The 25,739-nt window shown below is 41.0% G+C and overlaps 2 protein-coding genes across 4 annotated transcripts; both read left to right on the forward strand.

Annotated features, from left to right (window-relative positions):
• Window positions 1-225: 225 nt before the first annotated feature.
• On the forward strand, window positions 226-6,697 carry ncdn (neurochondrin). Of its 2 annotated transcripts, none has more exons than XM_074687711.1 (8): window positions 226-309; window positions 489-704; window positions 2,077-3,079; window positions 3,168-3,346; window positions 4,138-4,376; window positions 4,476-4,691; window positions 4,781-4,923; window positions 5,670-6,697. In XM_074687711.1, exons 2-8 carry the CDS (start codon window positions 495-497, stop codon window positions 6,089-6,091), a joined length of 2,412 nt encoding a protein of 803 aa, XP_074543812.1. In that variant the 5' UTR covers window positions 226-309; window positions 489-494; the 3' UTR covers window positions 6,092-6,697. The 2 variants fall into 2 exon arrangements, with proteins under 2 accessions (XP_074543812.1, XP_074543813.1); XM_074687712.1 differs by having other exon boundaries at window positions 5,676-6,697.
• A 1,170-nt stretch (window positions 6,698-7,867) lies between these two features.
• On the forward strand, window positions 7,868-21,192 carry tfap2e (transcription factor AP-2 epsilon). 2 transcript variants are annotated; one of them, XM_074686862.1, is made up of 7 exons: window positions 7,868-8,086; window positions 10,167-10,610; window positions 12,617-12,671; window positions 15,273-15,504; window positions 19,328-19,446; window positions 19,923-20,061; window positions 20,188-21,192. In XM_074686862.1, the coding sequence occupies exons 1-7, from the start codon at window positions 8,048-8,050 to the stop codon at window positions 20,447-20,449; spliced, it is 1,290 nt and encodes a 429-aa protein (XP_074542963.1). In that variant the 5' UTR covers window positions 7,868-8,047; the 3' UTR covers window positions 20,450-21,192. The 2 variants fall into 2 exon arrangements, with proteins under 2 accessions (XP_074542963.1, XP_074542964.1); XM_074686863.1 differs by lacking the exon at window positions 7,868-8,086 and adding an exon at window positions 8,612-8,869 and having other exon boundaries at window positions 20,188-21,190.
• Window positions 21,193-25,739: the final 4,547 nt, after the last annotated feature.

Here is a 25,739-nt window from a genome sequence, read left to right on the forward strand (position 1 = left end):
AAAAACGAACGGATAAAGCTCAATTAAACCAATTAACCGTCTTTAATTTTTTTTATTCGTATCATTAATTTAATACAATCAAAATGAAACTTTAGGATATATTTTTGGGCACAAAAATAACGCGATGCCGTTTGCTTGACGTTACAAGCGGGACCAAAATGGCCTCTCCGCCTTCCAAGTATCCGCTGTGTGATTGGCTCCTTGGTATTGTCGGACAGTTTTCATTGGTTATTTTCAGCGCCGGATTGAAGATTTACTTCCGGATAGTGCTCACGAGCTGTTGAGCGCGTGAGAGGGCTGTCAACAAACGTAAGTTGTTTTCTAAACGTTACTTTGAATTTCATACGTAGCAGCCTTGGCAACATGTTCTAAAATAGATAAAACAGAAACATTGGTTATTCTGCATTTAACAGCTTAAGGCTAACGACTTGTTTATAACGTATTTCTCCCCAATTTTGCTTGTTTTGCTCTTTAAATACTTTTCACAGGTCATAATGGCTAACAACGCTGAGGTTAACGGCGAATCAGTTGAGAGCAACCAGCTTTCTGATAAAGAGGAGCAGGGAGGAGGAGAAGGAGGAGGAGGTTCAGAGAAGGATGCAGGAGGTGGTCTAACCGACTCCCAGTCAGAGGTGTTGGAGAGATGTCTTCATGCTCTCAAGCATGCTAAAAACGACAGTCACACGTTGGCTGCTCTACTTCTGGTAAGTGTCGTAAAACACTGTACACATTACACACCATCTCCACTGGTGCCCAGTGTTTTCAATGCTAGAGTAGAAACAGTTTACCGTAAAACTTGGACGTGTTTTACAAAGCTTTCATTTATTTCAGATCACTGTAAAATGAATATTTTTCCCATTGTTTTGATCCAAATAGCATTTCCCCAAGGACTCTTGCTATTAATTCTTTTCCAATCAATAAGTGATATTTGTATAGTGGTACACATAATCACAACTTAACTTTAACAAAAGTTTCATACCTTATTAACCTATAGGTTAATGTAGAATTCCAGCTATTATTAGAGAGGTGGTACAATTCTGATTTTCAGCTTTCCTGTTCTTTTGATAACTTTCTAGTAGCTTTGCAGGTTTATAGAGGTCTAATTTATCTCTGCCTGTTGTATCTGAAAAATCTTCTTTTTCCTGGAGCACATCTTTTCTCTTTAGCCACTCTGGTAGCCAATCACTGTTGTCATGCTACGAAATTGTGTTTCTTTATTTCAAATAACAAAGACTGAAATATCAACATGATTTGGACCAGGGGTCACCAACCTTTTTGAGACCAAGGGTTGCCTCAAGGGAAATTATTTATACAGCACATTTTAAAACAACCGCAATTGATCAAAGTGCTGTACAAGCTTAAAGATAAGATCAATGACAACACAATCACTAAAAATAAATAGTCAATAAAATGAACTCAAAAAAGCAGATAGGTTAAAAAAATACAATAAATAGCAGAGGAAAAAGCCAGAATGATTACAGCAAAATAAAAAAGTTGGATGTCTCGCTTAACTGGTATTAAAAGCCAATGTAAATGTAGAGAGGCTGCTCACATGTCAGTTATTATTATTCCACAATTATTATTAATGATTTACACAAATGATGGTAGGAAACATCTAAATTTCTAGACTTTGCTCCTTTGTGACTAGTGCTGTTTTTTGGAACATGTCTCACAGGCACCTTAAGTGTTTCTTGCGGGTCTCCATAAATCTTAACTGGGTTGGAAAGTGCTATAAAAAAATCCTGGCATCAAAGAAAAGAACAGGATGTTTCTGTTCGGGGAGTTTTGGGTTTGTCATGCTCAAATTTCATGTTCGTTTCGCTTATTTCTTATGTGACTTTTTAAACGAGCTGTTCAAAGCAGTCTCTTGTCTCAAACCAGGATTCTGGTTTGGTATTGGCATACAACATTTTAATTTTATTTTTTGTCCTTTTGAATATGAAAAACACTGAACAACCTCTTTAAATTTTATTTTATTGTAGTTTTGTGTTCCAGATTAACAGGCACCAGCATGAGTAAACAGTCATATATGTTGAACCTTGTGCCGAACTTCTATTTTCTCTTCCCTCTCTGTAGATAACTCGCCTATGCCCTGCTAACCAGCTCAATCAACCCACCTTGAGGCGCATCTTTGAGGCAGTTGGTCTGAATCTTCCGGCTCGCCTTCTGGTGACTGCATTAAGAGGAGGCGACAACTCCAGCTTACCCCCTCATGAACTCCTCTCACTGGGCACAGCTCTGTTGGCTGCTCTGAGTACAGACCCAGACATGGCCTCCCATCCTCAGCTCCTCACCACTGTTCCTCTTCTGTTGAGCATTTTAGCAAATGGACCCATGAACCAGCAGAAACAGGAAGCAGAGGATCCAAGTAAGGATCAAAAGATGGAGGACAGGACTTCCGGTGATGTGGATCAATCAGCCCAGGATAACAGTAAGCAGAGCTGTGATGGAGGCAGAGAAGCCAAAGAAGAAAGTTCCTCCTCCAGTCTGGATAAAGCTATGGCTGCTGACTGCTACCAGGTCCTCACAGCTGTGTGTGCCTTACCCAGAGGTTCAGACCAGCTCCTGAGCAGAGGAGGCATTCCTGCTCTTTGCCAAGCAGTGCAGCAAAACCAGACTCTCAGCCGTGACAGAGGGCTGGCCTTGTTAGGCTGCCTTCTCTCAGGCAAAACCAAAGACAAAGCCTGGAGTAAACACCCTGCAGAGCTTCTCTCTCTGCTGGTCCAGCTCTCCAAAGACTTCTGCCAATCCAGAGACCAGACCAGGCTGGACATGTGTGCCCAGTTGGTGCAGTTTCTGCCCCCAGTAGGGGTGGCTGTAGAAAACGAGGAGGTGAAAGGAGTCGTGGCTCAGCTATGGGGGGTTTTAAGGCCAATGATGCAGGCGAAGTTGACACCAAGACAAATCGGGCCAATACTCATCCTCAGCGCCTGTCTGCTGGATTTATATGGGTGGGAGCTGGTGGGACCTCCAAAGTTCTGCTGCTTACTGGTGAACCGGGCCTGTGTGGAGGTCAGGATGGGTTTGGAGGAACCGCCTGGTAATGACCTGAGCCCTGAGCTGCAGCACACACTCACAGGTACGGAGAAATGTTCCTGTGACCATGTCAGACTGATGTGATGTACCCTCTCATTTTTTATTTCATCCAGTATTTTGTTTCCACTCAGGCTGTTACCGGATCATGGAGGCTGCCATCGAGCAGGCCTGCTGCATGGGAGTGTCACAGACCCCTGCACCTACTCCTCCAACCTCCTCCACCCCCACCTTTCTCACTCTGCAGCAGAGCAGGCAGGTCCTCGGGGTGCTGGAGGAGGCCTTCTCTGCATTAATGTACCACCTGCAGCAGGTGAGATGAGACAGGAAAAGCATTTTGATTCTGTCTTTAGATGTGTGATCACTGATTTTGCAACCAAGAAATCCTTTCAAAATAAAGTGTAGCCTTTAAATTAGAAAGCATTATGCTACATTGAAAAAAATAACAAGCTCACAACAAGAACCAAACAAAGTCATCCAGTTTTGGGAAAAATAACGACTTCCTTTCAAAAGTCTTTCACACAACACAACTTCTAACAAAGCTACACTTTGAAAAATGTAGATTTGTGTGTGAGTAAGTCTAAGATTAATGTTCTCGCTCTATTGATTTAAGAAAACAATGGTATTATGATTGTAATCCCACTTTTAATTTCCAGAAAATTAATTAATTAATTCCAAAAAATAATCCACAAATTGAGTCATCGTTAAAACAACAGTAAGTTTGTAGCTCCACTGACAAACAAGACAGACTTCTCCTCATTAGATCGTATTCTCCTCTATTGGAGCACACGTTACTCGTCTTTACATCTTGTTTATTCCACGCTGGAAAAAAAGAATAATAGATGCATTGCCAGAGGGAGAGTTTATGAATTTAATGTTTAGGCAGAGTAGGAAGATTTAAAGATGGTAGCAACATTCAACATCCAATGGAGCTGGGATATGTGACAACAGCACCTCTTTATAATGTCACAAAACATAAGAAGGAAAAAGTTTTGTTCATTAATATTTATGAGAAAATTATCCTCTCAATTTTTTTGTTTTGTGGCAAAACATTAATTTTTCATCTTAAACACGTCGTCTTCCTCTTCTATTCTCTGTTCGTAGGTGGATCCGAGTCGTTATGGCGAACCTTTCGTATTCGCCACATTCCGCTCTCTGTGCTCGTGGCTGGCTGAGGAGACTTCCTGTCTCAAGGAGGAAGTGACCGCTCTTCTGCCGTTTCTGATCAACTACTCCCGGAGCCACCTGCAGGGCGAGAGCGCAGAGCAGGGCCTCTCTGATTGGATGGCGGAGATGTCCGTTAGAGAGGAGCGCGAGGTGTGGACGGGGAAAGAGGCTTTGAGGTAAAAAGAAGAAACAAGAAAGAGAACAGCAGAATGTAACATGATGTTCTGTAGTGGATTCATCCTCCTCCTCCTCCTCCTCCTCCTCCTCCTCCTCAGGTATCTCCTCCCTGCTCTGTGCCACCTGTCAGCAGAAGATGGTCCCAGGAAGGTGCTGCTCACGTTGGACACCCCGGCTCTGCTGGTGGACTTCCTGATGCAGAGCTGGACGTCCCTTAAGGGGAAAAGTGGGGTTGTGAGCACCCGGGATCCCAGCATGGAGACCGCCTGCTCTGCCCTCCTTAACTTCACCGTCACAGAGCCGGAGAGAGTCAGGTATCTGGGTTTGAAAAGTGAAATCTGCATTTTATTATCAGACATGTGCTCAGAAACTGGAGATGTAAAATTATTTGTTCTGTGTTCAGGAAGGACCCGTGTTTCAAAACCCTGGAGGCTCTTCTAAGTGAAGCACTTCCTGTTTTGGTGCACAAACCCCGCCTTCTTGTTCTTGCAGCGAATTACTGCACATTGGGTCTTATGATTGGCAGACTCAAGCCAGCCTCCTCAGGTGAATATGCTCATGTTTGTTTCGGTTTGTCACACAAATACCTTCATATTTTTTCACTTCCAAGTCCAGTGCTGGCAAAAACCATTTCTAATGTATTAAGGCCCATTTATCTTCCCTTTACACACGAAACTGTATCAGTCTGTTTCAAACGATGTTATCGTCACTGCCCACATTCTTCCGTCCGTCCTTTGCGTTGGCATTGCAGTTAACCAATACATCCACCAGGGGTGGGGTCAGCCCAGAGTCAAAAGTTTATGACAACAAAACTCAAAAACAAGACTGTGGAAGACTATTAATAATGTTCTGCCTGCATACAGAGACGAAAACGGAGGCAGCGTTGTAGCAGGCAGTGATCGGTGAGGCAGTTGAACACTTTGCGAAAGTTACGTATCAGTAAGCTTCATAGAAACATCCAGAAATACAGACGAAATGAACGCAGAGCACGGACAGAAGGCTCTGTCCGTATCCGTATCCATGCGTAACGTTGAGCATAAATGGGCCTTTAGTCACACTTTCTAGTTCTCTCTGTATCTGCTTTCTAAAAGGCCTGAAGGAGGCACATCATGTGAGTTTTCAGCAGGACAGAAATGCTGCCCTCCATACTTGACAAACTAAGTTTGTGAACAGTTATAATACTCTAAAAAGTATACTTTATTAACTTTATTGTAACCCTCCTAAAGCCTGCAGAAGTCAGCTGATTTGTTGACTGTCAAATGATTTTTTAACAACTTATATTTTATTCCCATGTTCAGCTGAAGCTGGCCACAGGCGCTTCTTCTCCTCAGCTCTCCGGTTCCTCCGCAGCGCTCTGGACTCCAGCTCCAGCCCCGGTCCTGTGAAGGTGAGCCCGAGCTGGGAGGAGAGCTGGGACGAAGTGGAGGAGCTCTGGAGGCTGAGCCTGCAGGCTCTGGGAGGCTGCGTTCGCGCTCAGCCCTGGATCACCGCACTGGTCAGAGAGGAAGGTTGGCTCAAACACACACTCGCCATGCTGAGTCAGTGCAGCGCTCTGCCTGACCAGCACACACAGGGGGCGCTAGAGGAGGCTCTGTGCGCCCTGGCAGACACATGTCCCACCTGTAAAGGGGAGATTTCAGACATGATGAAGAGGAACGATAAAGGAGCTTTGAGCTCTATGAGGAGCCTGAAGAAGTCTGGCAGAGCAAAGTGAAACCAGGAATTGAACTCTCTGTGTTAATAAAGGAAAAGTAGATCGTCATGAATGATGTGGAACGTGTGGTCCAAAGCTTCTGTTGATGAAAATCAAAGCCCACACACACACAGAAAAGAAAATTGTAAATTTACTTTCCAGTCTAATCTGATATAAATCAGATGATCTGAGCTCTGAAGAATGACAAAGTATTAAAGGCCACTAAAATCTGACTCTAAGATAAGAAGAATATTTTTTACAAGTTTAAAGTCATGAGACGATAAGGTCATAACTTTTGAATACAAACATATCGTATTGCAAAATTCTCAAAACATTATGCTGCTGGTTTTTTGTATGGATTCAATTACCAACACAGTATTTTTAAGATTTAGATTTTGGTGAAATCTAAAGTACATGGTCACTCTAAAGAAGGTGGCTCGCAGCTTCAAACGACTTTATGTTTGATCAATTATGACCTTATTTTCTCACATCTTCTAATTATTTGAACCTCAGTTTCTTTCTCGGTGTGGCCCTGATACTTTATTCTGAAGAGAGGAAAGCTGCCCCCAAAACATGTTTATTGTAAATTCATAACACCTTTAATAAAGAGATATTTTATTAGAAAATCAATAAGAATCTGTTCAATTTTGTATTACTTGTCATCTGTCTTGTTTTCTATCTTGCTTTTTTTGTGGCTTTGACCAATGCTTATTTTTTTGTCACTTACTGTACTTTTTTCCTAATGTTGGACCAAAACCACGAGATCAGTCCTGTCACGCTGGGTTCTCTGTCGTAAGGTGGTTATAAATTTGAAGTCCTGGCTGTCTGAGGTGACTCTTATTTTTTTTTTCCCCTTTTTTTTTGCTGCTTTAATGTTGTGATAAATTCAAACACGTGTGATACTTTTTGAAGTTTTTGGTCTTGGATCATACCAGCAGTGAGTTTCTACAACTAATGGTGTCTTACCCTCCAAACAGGAGGCTGCAAACTGGCTTGATTACAGTTAAGGATAGGATTGAACAATTGTTAATTTTCTTGGACTTTCTTTGTGGTTTTGTATTTAGGAAAATGAGCAACTTGCATTACCACAAATGTTCTGAAAAGCTGCTTCTGTTTGTCTCAAAAGGAGTCACTTAAATCCTCAAAATCTGAACACAGCCTCACAAAGCCCCTCCTCACATCACCACTCTCTGTCAGAACTTCGAACCTGTGTTTAAATGGATTCAGAGGCAGGCCTCGGAGATGTGAGCCTCTGTTTAAAGAGTCCTGTTTCTACCACAAGATGGCGCACTGACACTTGATTGGCTGTAATGTGTCCTGAAGTTCTTAAGTGAACAAATTTTACTAATAAGTGGGTAAATAATCTGAATGAAAACTTTGACACGTTGGCTTTTCATTTTATTTCCTGCCTCCAAACCAGGAAAAAGGACGATTTTTTTTTCTATTTTTCAAGTGACGGGAAAAATACCAGAGCGCCTGTTTTCAGTTACAAATGTTTTTTTTTTCCTTAAAGAGCAACCAGAAGTGGTGGAAAAATGAGACTTGTAACGGTGACATGTAAAATGAGGTTAACATTGTGCAAATATTTGAAGATGAGAGTCATTTTCTTCGTTGATCTCGAAGGAGGCTACATTTCATCAAGGTATAACTTTTGCTTTATCTTTTCCAGTGTTACTCTTTTCTTTTTTTATTAGGGAATTTTTTTCTACATCAGTTCATGCACCAGCCGTGAAAAGTTTGTAGCCATCCCATCCCTGACTCCTGTCACCTCCCGCCCTCTTTCCCTTCACCCTCCACCCCCCTCCACACATCCCCTCCGTACAAACTCCTGCATCGTATCTCAAACTAACTCACTCCTCTCTGTACCTTCAGCCCGTCTCCTCTCCATCCAGCACGTCACATTAACTCCCTCGGCTGCAGCCTGACACCCAGAGTGAGAGCCTCCATCAGCACCAGCCTGCACCAGCCTGCACCACCATGCTCTGGAAATCCCGGACCAAGACTGACGGATTGCAGGTATAGAAAACATCAGAGGGTTTTTCCTTTTTTAAGTTTCTTTTCAGCTATGTTATGGGGGTCCAGCACTTTTGCGTAAAGGTCTGCTCATGGGGGACCTGCTTGGTGCGGTTTCATTGACTTCTTGATTGTTTTACGCGTGAACGATTCCAGTGGGTGGAATGTAAAAAAAACGACGACTGAAGTTTGAATCATTTATCTCTAATAGTTTCTAGAAATCCTTGCGTAAAGTTAATGTGTAAACTAAAACAAATTCGTTAAACGTGATCTTTTAAATGCTTTTCCTAAACATGATTAAAAAATAAAGTTATTTCTCAGCGTCAGTCTGTGCGTAAAAGCCAACGATTGCCATTCTCCAAACGAAACCAGCAATAAATGTCAAAGAAAACCGAGTGTCTGAGTTAACTGTCTGTAACTCAATGAATATATCTCTTTAAGAGAAGTGGACCCTGTCGACCCCTCCCCTCCCCATTCTGCCGGGCGCGCGCAAAACCTATAAGTAGTGCGCTCATGGAGAGACTGGAGGACTCTGTGTATGTTGTGCGCGCGTGTGTGTTTCTGACAGCAGCGTTTCATCTGTGCGTAAAGAGCTCCGTCAGACACAGATAAAGGGAAATTAAAAAACACATTTGAGTTTCATGGAGCGGTAAAACAAGTCTGGATTACATCTCGGAGAATTTGGTGACATCTGTCAGTCGTCTGAAGCCTGCACGAGCGGTTGAGTTGTAAAATTTGGGGGAATCCAGAGAGGTCCAGATGTTAATCCACACCTATTCGGCAATGGTGAGTTCGACAAAGACTCGTGTTTTTTTCTTCTTTTTTGGATTGTTGATATTTGTTTACAAGTTTTAAACCCGTGCTGGACAGAGACACTGGCACAGTTATTGTGGACTAATCTTAAAAAAACGCGCAAAATTTGCTTTCATTTTTCGGAATCAGCTCATTTTAAGGAAGCAGTTCCACTGGATTCAATCAATTTGTTGCATTTCCTATACTAAAATTTTTAGCTTGCAGATTTGTGTTTTTTTGGGATTACAAATCAACATATTTCTGAATAAATATTGTTGACTCTTCTTGCTCCATAAGAATTTAAGTGTCCAGATTTCCAAATGAGCCGCTCTGACTCATAGTTTAGAGCTGCGGCACGGTGCATCTGTCCGCGGAGATGCGCTCGTCTGTGCAGTGTCAAAGCGCGTCAGACCGGCTGACAGTGAAGAGTCCACTCTGTGCAAACACTGTGACATGGGCACATAAGATTATAATTTGTCTTTACAGCTTTAGATTTAAACTTTATTGTTGTGAACTGATGGGGAAAAAACTCCAAACTCCACAGAGTGAGGTTGATGTATGACAGATACGTGTGTGCGCTTTTGGCCTCTGTGGCATGGCACATAATGGACATTGTTCCAACACAACGGAATTGATCCGGGTGACCCAGCTTTGGAGAAATCCATTTCGATCAGGATGTGAGAGCAGAAATGTAGGCTAGTGGACTACATGGGATCTCTCTGATACGAGGGTTGAAACCTTGTAAAGTCCAGATCAGATTTTCTGTGCCTCATCAGCTTCAATGAACCTTTTCTTCTTCTACTTGAATTTCCAGTTGCGCTTTTGAGGACTCCCTGACAGATAATTTACAGGTGTTTCTCCTCCCCCTCATCCTCCTGCAGCAGCGTGTTGTTGTTGTGTTGTTGTGTTATACCTGTCCCTTCTTTTGTGCGGCTTGTTGGTGGCCGTGACCTTTCTGACACTGTTCAGCAGCGATGCCAAAGGCGTCTTGTGCCAGTGCGCATCACTTCAAACCGAGCTGCTATTTCAATCTACCAAATAAAAACGGGAATACATTTATTCTTTAAAAAAGTCTGCTTTGTGATCCATTAAAACCGTTTTGTACATTTCAAGTGAGCATTTTTGTGACCTTTGTCTGTGGTTGACTGCAGTCCTGTGATTTTACGCGTCATTTTGAGTAAACATATTTCCTTGGCGTGAAAACGTCAGGAATCTATCTGAAATTTTATTCAATTTTACTTTCTTATTCTTTATAAAACTATGACATTAAAAACTTTATAATTTTCCTCAGGACCGCGCAGACGGACTAAGCGGCTCTTCGCCGAGTGGGCGCCTCTCCCAGCTCTCCTCCCTGAACCAGGCCGCCTACTCCTCAGCTCCCCCGCTCTGCCACACTCCGGCCTCTGACTTCCAGCCTCCGTACTTCCCTCCCCCTTACCCCCAGTCCTCCCTGCCATACTCCCAGAGCCAGGACTCAGCCTATTCCCACCTGTCAGACCCCTACCCCTCCATCAACTCCATCCATCAGCATCAGCAGGCGGCATGGCACTCACAGAGGTCGCGCTCCGAGGAAGGGGGGCTTCTGTCACAGTCGCACCGGGCTCTGAGCCTCGACCCCCGACGGGAGTACCCAGCTGTCCCTCGGCTGCTGCACGGTCTCGGGGAAGGTGCAGCCGCGCTTGGGGATGGTCCCCTCGGGATGCACCTGGGACACCACGGCCTGGAGGATCTCCAGGTGACTGATTCTTTTCAACAGTTTTTGCGCATTGCACTGGTAAGACGGTGCGTAAAAGTCACTCCAAACAAGCATTAGATCCCCAGTTTTCTTATTTTACACACTCAAGTTCTAATCAATTACAATGATAAAATGTAAAAAGGCGAAAAATAATAGTACAGGATTATTTGTAAAACGCGAGGATGTTGGTGAGAAGGCCTGAAGGCAATTTACCATCCGTGTCTTCATTTCCCAAAATTAGTGATCAATCTCATTAATTTTAAGAGATTTTTAAATAAACACCTTTAATTAAAATTTACCACATTTTATTAATCACCTGTACTCATTAAGCCCTGATTTAATTTTTTAATTGTTCCAAAAACGTGCTCAAAAAACTTTGTTTTTTTTTTTCCATGAGACTGAAATGGACAGGCCTTTTTATACACTGTCTAAAAAATTATAATGCTGATGTGAAATTTAAATGTTAAGCCTGAAGTATGAACTTGTACAAGAAAAAAAAGTGGAAACTCTTTCATATTTTTTAAGTATTCGTTAATAAACACATTGACATTTTTAGCGCTCTTTTGATTACGCGATCCTTTGTAAATAAAATAGGATTTCATTATCGTTTGTTTAAATTTTTGAGTTTTTGATTTTTAAGCTAAATTACGTGAAATTATTTTTTGAAACAAAAAAAGATGATGACATAAAGATTTGGTTTCCCTAAAAATATATTTTTTAAATTGTGCCATTAGTCGGTCTGTTTCTTCTCCTGTCACTCGTGCTGTGTTGTCTCGCGCGGGGACAAAGTGTTAGTGCTCGCGCTGCAGTCCTCGTGCCCTCTGCACTTTTTCATATCATTGTGTGAGAAGAATAGTTGTTGAGCTTTATTGAGCAGTCAGCCTCCCTCCTGCAGCAGGTGCAGCTGCAGACGCTGTTTGTTGCCTCCTGCAGTAAAGAAAGAAAAAGAGTAAAAAGAAAATAGAAACACCGAGACCAATTGATGTTTACGGCCATTAATAGAAAGAAACGTTTGAGAGGCGCGCGAGGCGAGGAGTCAGCGCGAGCGTGCTGCTGCTAAACGCTCCCACATGACGAGGACCTTTATTTGATTAATGGATTATATCCTCCGCGTTTGAAGGCTCGTTTACTCTCAGCACAAAGAGACATCCGAGGATCAGACTGAGGGACTGTTTCATCCGCAGAGAAGAAAAGATCAAATAAAATGTAAAAACTTTAATTCATTCGATAAATGGGAAAGCTACGGTGGCTGACTTTTGAATTTTTTAATCAAACGCTAAATTTAGAGTTTCTGTTTTCCCAAAAATGACTGCAGTGAAAAATATATCCCAAATATTTATGTACAAGTTTTAGAAATTAGTTTTTGTTTTAAAAAAAAGAAACAAACCTCCTTTTTGGCTATTTAGTAAAAACTTAAAGTGACAGTAGGCTATTTAATGATTTTAGGAAACGTATTTTTATAGGACAAGCAAAATTATTATAAACAAACAGCCCCAAAAAAAACATTTATTCACCAAAATTTTACCAACAATTTTTAAAAAACTGAGAAAAATGTTTACAAAAAGGAAAAAGACAATTACTCCAAAATAGTTTCTGTACTGTGTTTGATTGGGGTTTTTACAATAAAATACCACAATTTTTTTTCATAATCTGCTTTTTATTTTGCCAAAAGATATTGTAATTTCAATCAAACTTTAGCAACACATTTAGTCATTTTATGGTAGAAATATAAAAACATTATCCTTCCTGTCGTCCATCATTTATAGCCCATTTTGCCTTTAAATCGAATAAAAGCAACAGATTTTATTCTTCACTCCACACACAGAGTGTTTTTGTGCTGTGAGGGAAAAGCTAACGCTGGACCTTCCATCTTGCTTTGGCCTGAGAGAAATCTGTGTGTGTGTGAGTGAGTGTGTGTGTATATAACAGTGTGTAGAGGTGTGTGTGTGTGTGTGTGTGTGAGGCCAGTGGATAAATGATAGTGACTGTCTGTCTGTCTGACACAGGGAATGGAGGAAGGATCAGCCTTGGGCATCCTCGACCACTCTGTCATTAAAAAAGGTAAGAGGTGGAAGAGCTCTGTGTGCGCGTGTGTGTGTGTGCGTGCAGGTACAAGTGTGTGTGTATGTGTGTGTGTAAGAGAGAGAGAGAGGGGGAAAGATTGAGTGTGTATGTGTGCATTTGTGTCTAAGTGTGCACCTATATAATTGTGCTATACATGCTGAAGGGGGTTTTGTGTTTAGGGGCCTCCAACACCACTCTCTCTCACTGTCTCTCTCTCTCACACACACACACCCGCACACACACACACACACACACTATAAATAATTCTGTTTTGCTATTTCATTTGAAGTCAAGAAGTCCTCTAATACTCAGCTGCAGACTTCACCCCAAAGGCACACATTCTTAATGAACTGTTCATGGTCATATGAGAGTGTGTGTGTGTGTGTGTGTGTGTGTGTGTGTGTGTGTGTGTGTGTGTGAGAGAGAGAGAGTAGGGGTGGTAGTGGGGGGGATTACAGTGAAGAAGAGGAGAGAGAAGTGGGGCAGAGAAGAAAAGGGAGGAGAACGTGATAAAAGAGGAGTTGTGGGGGAAATTTTTGCAGAGTACGATCGCTCTAATATTACCGACTCAGAGTCTGCGGGAGACACAGGGGCACGATTAGGAGATTCAAGTTGGATCTGTTGCTTCTGGAGTTAGATACATGTGTGATAACATCTCTTTTTCCAAAAAAATAAAAGAAAGAAAGAAAATCGAAATCCTAATAGGTGGCCTGTTTCAGCATGTAGCGAAAAAAGAAGCTGTAAGACACCTTTTGTGCTCTAAACTGGCAAAAACTTAGATGATCTTCCGTTTTCCTAATTTTTTTTTTCTTTAAGAAGGCTTTTATTTTGAAAGGAATCATTCTTTTATAACAATATGAAGCCTATCTCCCCCCAATAATCTGATGATTTGTTATAAAAAAAAGAGTGATACTGAATGTAGAGGGGATGCTGTGTGTTTTAGAAACTCTCCTTTGCTCTGATCTTAAGAAGTTGGTCCTCAAAATGATTACAAATTCATTTAAAAGATTTGAATTCTTTCTGTATGATTGAAAAAAATAAGAGAAATACATTTTGGATTTTTCAAAAAACCCCTGATTGGCTTAAATCTTCATAGACTAAAAATAATCTATTTGATCATATTAATGAAAGTTTAGAAAAAGTAGAGCCGTCCCTTGTCTGAATTAAGATTACACAGAAATAAGGACATCATTCACCTAAAACAACAGAAGGAATGAGCTCCGTTCACACCAGCACTCATTTGATGAAGTGACAGCCATTCCTCTTGTTTGCCAAACACTCCGAATTGATCCATTACCGCAGCGAGGCTCTCCCCGGCGAGCTCTTACAGCAGATAGCAAAGCGAACCTAAAGGCCTCATGAATACCAAAATCCACCAGGGAGAAGAGAAGGAGGCAGAGAGTAGAGGACGGGGAGGAGATAAAGAGAGGGAGGCAGGAGAGATGATAAGAGAAAGAGGGGAAGAGAAGGAGGGGCGGGGAGACGACAAAGGAGAAAGACTCTCCCTTTTTTTCTGTGGCCTTGTCGGATCAACTCGCTGCTTGTGAATGAGAGGATTTGAGAGATTTTTGTAGTTCAGGGGATTCTGTTGGACACCCTTAAGACGGCACAGATGGCCCTCGGTGTGAGAGGAGAGGTGGCCTTTAAGTTTCCAACTATACAGTGGAAATATCAAACATGAAAGGAGAGGAGAGGAGAAAAGAAGGAGGAGATATTCAAATTAAACATATACATATGAGGAGCAGCACTTAAATATATTCTCCCTCTCATATACAGATGCTTTAAATGTATGTGAGAATGAAGAATGTCAAGTGCGGCCCTTCATATATCATACATGATGGATTACTTTTAATCCAAGGTTTGTAATGATATAAAAATCTCTTACTGCACCTTTTAATTGTAGATTTTCCACAGTTAGTGGAAACAATCAAATTTATTGACGTGTGTCTAATTTCTCTAACTTTGGTGGTCTCCAGTTTGTACCCCACAGCAAATACAGAAGAGTGGAATTTAAAAATCACATTTAAAATGCACAACTCTAAGATATTTTTCCAAATAGCAATGGATCTCCTTCTGTTTTTAAAAAGTATACATCCTCAGCAAGTTGCATCTCGACATATATTTCCAGATAGATTCCTTAAAACAAGTGTGTGCTCCTTCCTTTACTCCAGAGAAACACAGGACTGATCAGAGTCTGAAAAGTTTACCGCTGCGCAGAAAAGTGAGTGTGAATTGAAGCTCCTCGAGGTGTGAAGTGAAGCTATTTGAGAATGCACAGCTAAAACGTGATCACCTGCAGTTTAAATAACAGAATCAACAAGCAGCGCTCCAGATTTAGAGCTGTGGACGCGGGGGAGTACATGACACTGAATAGATAAATCAGGAGGAGGAGCACTGTCACACACTCATTTGCAAAACACTGAATGTCACTGAATAAGACATATGTTTAGAGTGATGGGTTTGATTTATCCTTGCTCTCTTTTTTCCTCCTGCATCCTGCTTTTGTTGCAGTTTCCAAACAAAACAGTAGTTCTGAAAGTTTGAATGCTGATTTCTTACCCCTTTTCCTATTTCTTCTTCCCTTGATTTACCCCCCAGTTCCAATCCCCTCCAAGCTGAACGGCTCGTCTCTGTCAGCCCTCTCGCTCTGTAAGGAGGGTCTAGGGATGGGAGCTGTGTCAAACCCTGCAGAGGTCTTCTGTTCTGTACCCGGTCGCCTCTCGCTGCTCAGCTCCACCTCCAAGTACAAGGTGACAGTCGGGGAAGTGCAGCGGCGCCTCTCCCCACCTGAGTGCCTCAATGCCTCCCTCTTGGGTGGAGTCCTCCGCAGGTAAGAAGAAGACACGATACAGTCAAATACAGATCCTAAGCCAGCCGTCACAAAAGTTTTAAATCAGTCTGACTGATCTTAAATCTGGTTTTACACAAAGATGTTTCACCAAATAAGGTCTTTTTAAAATATATCACCGAATATGACAGGTTTGGTCGGACACGCAGTTTTTGGATCGACTTTAAAGCTTCACAAGCTTGAACGATTAAAGCTCCTGTGATGATTTTTTATAAAAGTTACAAAACTGGCTAAAACTAATAAAGATACCTCTTCATGACCCACAAAAGCAATCAAGGGCATCCAAAACGAGACTGACTATTCCTTTATTCCTGTACATACAGCAATTTAAATGTCAATATACCGCTGCTGAGGGGTAGACGGCAAACAACAGCATTTTCCCCAAATTTTCAACACCAATATTTTTGGGTGTCTTTTTACTTTTGAAAGAAAACAGGGTGACATTTACTTACAAATGTAGAAGGCAAAATAAGCAGAGATTAAAGCTACTGCTGTGTCAACAGGGGGCGCCAAAAACGCCACAGATTAAAGTTACCTTTACATTTCTAAGTTTTATTCTTTTCTCCTATTCTATTCTGTTCTAGCTCCCTTGAGAATGTTTTGTTCGCCCTGATTTTGCATGCCCTGCTTTTGACAAAGCTATGCCTCTTGTGCAAAAATATCTCCTCTTGCTTTCTTAAACATTTCCCCCACTTTGAATCTTCACTGTAGATCTTTTTCGCAGGCCTAATGTTCATTTGGGCTGACACCTACCCCCTCCAAGTGGTTGCTAGCATTAATGAAACAGTCAGCCTTGTTGTTGATGGTTTTGCTTCTTTTAAAGGTCTTAAAGTAAAATCATGATGACTTTCAGTTTTTTTTATAACCACGTTAAAACTCCTCACAGGAGCTTTAAACTGAGTATTGTCTTGTCTCACAAACTTAAAGTGAAAGACGTGAAAGATCTTCCCTGAATCCTTTCACACAGGTTGGATCAGTCATACTTTTGATTCTACAACTGACAACATCTTTTTCTGACTTTTGTATTTTTGTGAAAGAGAAAGAAAACAAAGCCATGGTTTGTGGGAAATGTAGTCCAAGCTCAGGAACAAACAAACTACCATAGGAGGAGAGCAGCCATGCGTTAAAATAAATGTTAGAATAAGTTGTATAATGTAACAATAGTAAAATGACCAAGATACACTCTCCTACATCCCCTTCTACAGTAGTGTGTAGATTATTTCTTCTATTGAATATGAAAGTGAGAACTGCAGTTGTATTTTTTTTCTTTTTATTACGCTCTAAACCACATGACGGGGTCTTTTGGTGTAAACATCCTTTGCTATGAACATGCCCTCTATTTTCCCCAAGCCTTTCAATAGGCTTTGACTTAACTGTGGGGCCTCTGCTGAGGACCCAAAATGGGTCATGGGACTTAATCACAAGAGGAGCAATGTGTTTTAATGAAGCGCAGCCCTGAGGCAAGAGAACAACTGTATGATTTGGGTTTCCAGGCTGAAATACTTTAAAGGGACATCATTAAAAGAAGTGCTGTAAACATTACGAGCCCTTGTCAGCTGAGAGAAACAGTTATTCCTCTGGTGATAATGCATCACTGTCGATCATTATGAGAAACTTCAGTTTTCTCACTTCAACTCTAAATTTCAGTTAAAAATTACTTCTGTGTTTAGGAAATCAATTTGAACACAAACTGACTTTATCAAATGCAATGCTTTAAGTTTAAAGATAAACCATCCAAAAGTTCAGACGATTTCATCCCCTACAGCAGCAGTTTAAACCTTGTTTACTTCTGTCACATGTAATTAAACAATCAAGCAGCAGCTGTTATTTCTATAATAGATTACTTTATTTCATAGAATTAATGTGATAAAATAAAATTATGCTGCATGACTGCATACAAATGGTTGTGTTCCTGTATAATAGATGACTGTTTGATTATAAATGGTCCAATGATGCTATACAAATCAGCCTAATACACAGAACACAGTATGATGATGATTATGATGTTATACGATACAGTGCGATTTGATACACACTGCAATATGATTGTACATGATACACTAAGATAAGTTGCGATACACTACGATACTCTTCAATATGCTACGATACGCTACAAATCAAACTGAAATGTAATTTTGTTGCGCTGAAACATGTGCAATGACCAATCAATCAATAAAGCTTTATTGGTCATTGCACATGTTTCAGAGCAACAAAATTACATTTCAGTTTGATTTCAGTGTGATATGCTACAGCACAATATAATAGAAAAAATACATAATGATGTGATATGCTACGAAGCAATATAGTATAATGCAACACAATAGAGGAGCCGTTTACACGACAACGGTTTTAGGGTGAAACGCAAAAGTTTTGTTGCGTTTCAGCCGACCTAAAACCCCCAAAATTTGAAAACGGCCTCCAGAGTGGGATTTTTCTGAAACGCTGTCGACACCGTTGCTGTGTCAACAGTTAGCCGGCGTTCTCAGTGGAAACGATGACATCATTCTCTGCTTCGCGCGTGCGCATACAACAGTCCAACGGTACCGTTGTTACGATCGTCACTGACTAACGTGTTGTGCTCGTGCTGCTCAATCTGATAAATCTGCTGAGTGTCTGTCAACAAAATAAACATCCGTTGCTCCACTTTTGAACTCTGTATTCCCCAATACACCAGATGATCGGCCCAACTCTACTTCAGTGGAGATCTCCCAAAAGCCACTTCTGGACAAGAACGTCATAGCGCCTACTATAGGCCTGGCATACTTACTACAGCGTTTTCAGTCACAACGGGGCCACAGTTCAATTGAAGATACTGCATTGGGATGTGATACTATAGCATGCGATATGATACAGAAAACGATAGAACATCATACACAATACAATATATTACATTGTGACATAATGCAATAAGACACTGTAGAATAACATATCTCAACATTTGATGACCAGCAATATGGTTGGATACAATAAAAAAACAGAACTGTATGAAATGATACAACATGACATAAAATACTATGTTACGACATGGTACATTGGAATATAACACAATACCATACCATACAGTTTGATTTTAAACGATACAATATAATTCAAAGTGATAGTATGTGATGCGAAGTTTAATACTCTAGTGTACAATACTATGAGATAGGTATTATCTTACACGATACAATGCGGTACAAGACATTACCATATTATTTGGTAAGATATCGTGAGAAAACAACAAAGTAATTCTGTAACTGTTGATGAATTGCAGAACAGTTGTTTTATAATGCACCATCATATTTGGTTAACTCCCAATTGCCCAGAAAAAGTAAATTACAGGATTACTGTTTACTGTCTTTAGCGCCACCACAAAGACACGAAGACCATCTCAGCTTTGCCAAAGTCGAGACTGTTTCGTTTATGACTAGTACCACTGTATAAACAGCTTTCATTGTTTCTGTATGAATAATTATTAAAATGTCCCTACATGTAGGAATTTGAGAGTAAAGAAAGGGATGAAAGCAGGCAAGAAAAGCTGAGCAAAAACTCCAAGACATTCCAAAACCTAAAAGATCCTATCAGGGTTGACAGGGAGCATACTGGAGAGAGATTTCAGCTTCACATTCACTTACATGTACACACACACACGCACACACACCATGACAAATCTCATAAAGACAAACAGACACGGGGCCAGGATACACACACACACACACACACACACACACACACACACACACACACACACACACACACACACACACACACACAGAAGGAGCATCTCCTAAAACTGCTCTCTCTCTGTCTCCGTGTCCTCCCTCAGGGCGAAGTCAAAGAATGGTGGCCGCTGTCTGAGAGAGCGTCTGGAGAAGATTGGCCTCAACCTGCCCGCCGGGCGCCGCAAGGCCGCCAACGTCACTCTGCTAACATCTCTGGTGGAGGGTAGGGAAAGCACACACATACATCCTCACACATACACACACATACACGCACACACAGTGACCTGCTTACATGCTGACAGAAAGAGACACATATTCACATAGAAATATCTCTGCATGAGCACACATGAATAAACAGTCAAAGCACGGCTGGCTGCACGCGTGCGGGGCCACACACATGCACGGGGTGTCGTTTGAAAAGCCAGTGTGTGTCTGCCACACAAAGCCAAAGAGCAGTGAACTGTTTGAGTGGTGAAAGTGAGAAAAACGGCTGCAGAGTTTGTCTCATGACCCAGCCTGACCTGAGTGCTCACAGAGGTCGATTGTGTGTCGTTGAAAAGCGTTTATACGGCTGATTATTTGATTTGGATCTGAACCGAAGCCTCGCGAATGCATCAGACTATTCATTATTGTATTGTGCAAGATTTTGTTTAGTAACAGACCCACTCCCTCCTCTTCCTCCTCCCCCTCCTCATGCAGGTGAGGCTGTCCATCTGGCGCGGGACTTTGGTTACGTGTGTGAGACAGAGTTTCCAGCGAGAGCCACAGCTGAGTATCTGTGCAGGCAGAGCGAGCCAGACCAGCTCCCAACACGACGCAGCATGCTGCTCGCCACAAAGTGAGTCCTTTCCCTATCTTTGTACAGTTTATCTTTCTTAGTGTGATCTTTTTTAAAGCAAAATGCCCGGTTCATCACCTTGTTGTGGTTTTAAAACAATCTAATCCTGTATCTTCTTCCTCTCAGGGAGATCTGTAAGGAGTTCATGGACCTGATGTCCCAGGACCGCTCTCCTCTGGGCGGCAGTCGACCCACTCCCTGCCTGGAGCCCGGTGTCCAAGGCAGCCTCACCCACTTCAGCCTGCTAACCCACGGCTTCGGCACCCCCGCCATTTGTGCCGCACTCTCTGCCTTCCAGAGCTACCTGATGGAGGCGATCAAAATGCTGGACAAAGGAGAGGGCGGAGGGAAGAGCCACCACGAGAAGGAGATGAAGCACCGAAAGTAGACGGAGGACGAACTGCTGTGTCAGTGAAAGAGAGGCAGAAAGGGAGAGAAAAGAGGGGAAAAGACTGACTGGTGTCCCTCTGTTTCTTAACCTTTGCCCTCAGGATAAAAACTTTTACCTCCCAGAAACCCTTGAGGCCCCTTTTACTGAGGAGGCGGGGTTTATGATGATATCTGTTCTGTAATGTGTGTCCTAAACCACCTCACTCAACATGACGCATGGACCTCTCTTCTCAGTAGCTGGTTTGTGTCATGATGGCGTCTCCAGGATGAGTTCCTACATATGGCTGTATAGTTTTATTTATTCGACATTATTCAACCTTATTTTTTAAACTTTGGTAAACATGTCACCTTTATCAGTGTTTTAGAAACCCACTGGCTTCATCACACACACACTTTTTGGACTGAACTCGTCTGGAAATTGTCCTAAGCCATATCTAAGACAACAAACCTGCTCTTTTGGAACTTTTTGGAGTCTTTTAACTCCACCTGGTTGGACGAGCACGGCTTCCATATGTAGTTCTTTTGAAGGGGTGGTCATGGGAAATTGAGTTTTAGAGAGGTGCGAAAAGGAGGAGTCAAAGGCAGCTACAGGAGATTTGTTTTCTTTTATTTTGAAGTGCTGCGTGTTGGTAACTTAAGAAAATAACACAAATCATTTTGTACTTTCTGTGTATGTTTATTATTAATGTTATTACTGTTGTTATTATTATTGTATTACGGCATAAATGTAATATATTATTAAACAATTAAGAACGATCTGTGAAGTTCAACAGCTGTGTTTTTATGTTTTACCAACACTCTTATAGATCTTTGTAGATTAATTATACCTACAAATTATTTTTACTTGTCCTGATCTGTAAATTATTTTTCTGGCAGTTACAGAAATTACTCGACAGAGTAAAAGTAAAAGAAACAACAGCTTCAATAGAGCCTTAAAATCCCACAGGATTCCTCTTTTAAATGGCCAATTTCATTTTGGTTTTTGAAAAAGTGTCTAAAGGGCCTTTTTGAGCTGATGTTTGGCAAGCCACTAAAACTAGTAAATGCTTTGTTGATGTCAGTACATTAGACACTTTGAGTAACTTCAGTGGATAAACATTTACTATTCTATCTATAACCAACATACTATAAGTGATTGCCATACTGATTATAATATATAATTTTACTTTATAAGTTACTGTGAAATTTGGTACTAAATTTGGTGTCCCTTAAGTATTCACTGATAACGTTTTCTTCATGGTGCCACCATCAGATATGAACTCTAATTTGTCAGATACTTCGGTTGATAACCAACTATCTGTAAAACTAAATGTACATAACATATTAGCATTGTAGAATTGCAATGTGGGGGGTTACAAAGTATAATATATATATAAAAAAAATCAGGATTTGGCTGTACCCATTTCCTCCGTGCTGTTAATACTGTAATAGCCCACCTCCCAGCATAAAATTAATTTATCAAATAAACAATTAGCTATCATCAAACCAAACCAACAATAAAACCAACCACCAAACATTAGCACACTATTTTCTCGCTAGTATTACTCCACTCGTTTTTTCATAATGTACTTTGATGCTCAAGTTAATACAGTAAAGTAAAAGTAAAGTAATTGTTTATCTGGGTGACAATGCTAGCTATGACGATGTCAAATGCTAACAGTAGTTGCTACTTAACTAGTCCAAAAGGTTCTGAAATACATTGTTTTACTTCAAAATATGGCTTATTTTGTCCAAACACAATTATGAATGTCTTTCACGGTTGTATGAAAGAAATTAACGATGTAAATTTGGTGATTAAACATAATGTCTGATTTTAAACAGCGCTAGCTTAAACATTAGCATCTTGCGCTGCTGAGCTAACTTAGCTTCCGTTTCAGCTAAGTTAGCTCAGCAGCGCAAGGGGTCTTGATTTTCCTGTAAATAAAAAGATTTTTTTTAACCAAATGTGAAAGTGGTTTTGTTCGATTTCGATACGTTTATGTGCAATTAATCTACAAACTGTTCTAGCAAATCGCGCAGGTTTAGCCTCGCTTTAAACGTTTGCTTAGCTCCTGCCTTGTGACCCAAATCTGTGACCACACATGCGCCCATGCTTATGAAACACTTTCTTTGGGTTCAAAAAAGAAGAGCAGGAAAATAGAAATAGCAGATTTGTTTGTGGTTTGTATCCAGTTACACACACATCATCCAGGGTCACCGGAGACGGCGGCGGCGTCACCGTTGTATCCCTGAACCGAGCACTGCACCTGACAGTCGCGCGAGCCCCAGCGCCATACAAAGCACACACCTCTGTTCCCTCCATCTGTTCTCCATCTCCCCTATCGACCACCCCTCACCTCTGCTGCAAACTCCTTCACTTTATTTAACCAGGACGAGATATTCTACACAATCACTGCTATCCAGGGACCGCACACATACACGTGTCACCTGCTCTCAAACATCACTCATCATCTCTACCTGCCGTACGTCCCCCTCTCTCCTTCTCTCCTCCTATCTCATTACCCTCCTGTGTCAAACCCCCCTCCCCTATTCTCTCCCTCTATCTGACACTCAGCGGGGCCGCTCTCCATCTCTCCCTGTGCCTGCAGGCAAACATATGCTGCTCTTCCCGTCAGATTCCGGTGTGTTTGAGAGAGGAGGGATTGTTTAATGTTTATTAATCACCTGTCTGTGCTGCAGAGAGGAGACGGTGATTATAGAGCCACACACACACACACGCACACGCACAGGCTGTCTGCTTCACACACATTCTCACCTATTCAGCTGTGGTGTTACCAGCTTGGCCTGGTTTCCCACTTTACAGCTGTGTATAAGTATTCTCGTTTACTGTAACACTCCATGTATGCAGTCAAAATATGTTGGTTTCAGCTGCTTCTTTTGATAATACCACTCAGAAGCAAATCTATTGGCCTATTCTTCAACAAAACCCATTTCACCAACAAATAGCCTATATATATTGAAATAAGGTTTTAAACACCTGCAGTCAGGAAAACATGTTTAAATGTTGAGCTCAAACACTTGACCTCTGTTTGTTGTTTTAACGGTTTTTAAATTCTGGGTAACCTTCCAGCTCAAGGTGAAGAAATGCTCATAAAACTACCAAAAGTAAACATTATTAAACAGATTTAGATACAAGGTAATCGGACATTTAAGTAAAGAACACTAAATGGTTCACAGTGGCTAAGGTTAGCAGAGCAAGCAGAGCGCTTACATGGTAACATCCACACTCTATGGTGGCCCTGAAGTGCAAACATGGGGGAAAACAAGAGCACCCATCTGCAGGGACTGAGCGTCGCCATATCGTCAACACAGAATGTGCAATCAAAGTTATTACAGAAGATTCTTTTGTTTTTGGAGTCTTTTTTTTTCTTTTTCTAGTATTACCAAAGTACAATCAACAATATACACATAGTTGCAGCCAGGGGCAAAGATACAGCAATCATCCAACAAAGATGCACAAAAATATACACATAAAAACACAAGAAAAAAAAAAGTTGCTATATTCTTCCTGTTCTTTTTGACTTTTTTGGCGCTATGGTGCTCCCATTAAACTGAAAGTTGGACATATTCGAGATTTTATTCAGGGCTCCATAACAAAATATGTTTTTATTTTCCTGTTTATGGTTTACGGAATTCAGACTGGCGCTATACCCCTGGTTGTGTTTCTTCACCATTTTTGTTGTATTTCTGGTTTAAATTTTTGTTTCTGTTTTGTTTCTTACATGAATTACTGTTTCATTTGAAACATGCATAATACATGTCAACAGCATAACGTCTACAAAATCTGGTTACGTCGAATTTGTCATTTATGTTCATTGAGATCTGGTATTATTGGCTCTAAGGGGCGCCTGAGTTCCTGCATGGTGTCATACAGATGAAAAAGTGAAAAAAATAGATGAAGAAGACCAACTATAGGTTTGTCTTTTCCGCTATGTGTTGACGATATGGCGATGCTCAGTCCCTGCAGATGGGTGCCTCTTTGGAAAAAAGCAAAATGCAAACAAACTAAAAAAAAAAAAAAAAAAAAGAAAATTCAAAAACAAGCAGAGAAAAAATTGACACAAAATACAAAATGCACATTCAAAAGAGAAAGAAAAAAAATAAAAGAGAAAACAAAAATACAGAGGTCAAGACGAAAACATGAAAACAGAAAATTCAAAAACAAATCCGGAAGACAAAACAAAAAAAAATGCAAACACAAAAGAGAAAATGCCTTATATGCCAGTTTTAGCTAACAACTTTGTCCATTTACTAAAACTAAAAATGGCCAAAATGTGTCATGCTATAAGATGCTATCTATACTAGTTTGGATTGTACAGCCATGTAGCATTAGAGCATTAGTGGTTGAGTAATAGCTTAGACATACGAGTGACGTTTCAGGCCTTTAATAAAAATATTAATAACTTGTTTGGCCTTTAAAATGCCCTTGAGGCAGTTACAGCTGTAAACCTCTACTTGTTGTCCTTGCTGTTGTTGCACTGAACACCTGATAAAACACTTCACTCTGGTACTTTTATCAACTTCTCCAGGTAGGTTTTCTCCAGATTGTGGCTCAAAATTATTTAAATTCAGGTTGTGTTGTGTATCACTTGGCTGTAAAATAAACAGAGGCTCTAAAATATTGAACGAGTACAATATTTTAAAAATAAATGTATCACCTGGAGCGATGTGGATTTGTTTTGAAAACCCGTCTGAGGAACACAGACTGAATCCCAATCTGAACACCTGTACAACATCACCTGATTCATTCGTTCTGCTGCTGATTCTGCTGCTGTGTGCGGGTCATGTTTATTCATTCACTGACACTGCAGCAGAGGTGTTGATATGACTACATGGTAATTCTTTTAAGGCTCTGTTTTGTTAGTTTTTAATTAAGGCTGTGTTACTGTTTTTCATTTCAGGGTTCATTTGAATGTAGCAAATATGTGAGAGTAGTTTCCTTGTTTCTCACATTTCTGAGAATTTGATGCAAATCATCCACATTTTCAAAGCTCAGAGCCATGATTGTCTTGACTTTGTGATAAATTTGAAAAATAATTTGATGGAGTTTGGTCTGTTCTGGGGAATTAAACGATAAAGCTTCTTCATTTTGTTAAAGTAACACTTTGTGTGTTTTCATTACACGTGTTCAAGCATGAGCGAGTGTGTACATTGCGCACACTCGCTGAGTACAAGTGCAAAAGTACACAGCCAGGAGGCTGTTCTCTTTCCATGTGCAGATGAGCAGACGAGGGAGTAACGAGAAAGCACCACAGGGACAAAGAGCTCGTATCTCAACTGTGTGTCAC

This window comes from Halichoeres trimaculatus, unplaced genomic scaffold, assembly GCF_033239565.1.
Source record: "Halichoeres trimaculatus isolate MK-OKI-2021-1 unplaced genomic scaffold, fHalTri1.1 fHalTri1_scaffold_14, whole genome shotgun sequence".
Lineage (NCBI taxonomy): Eukaryota > Metazoa > Chordata > Actinopteri > Labriformes > Labridae > Halichoeres > Halichoeres trimaculatus.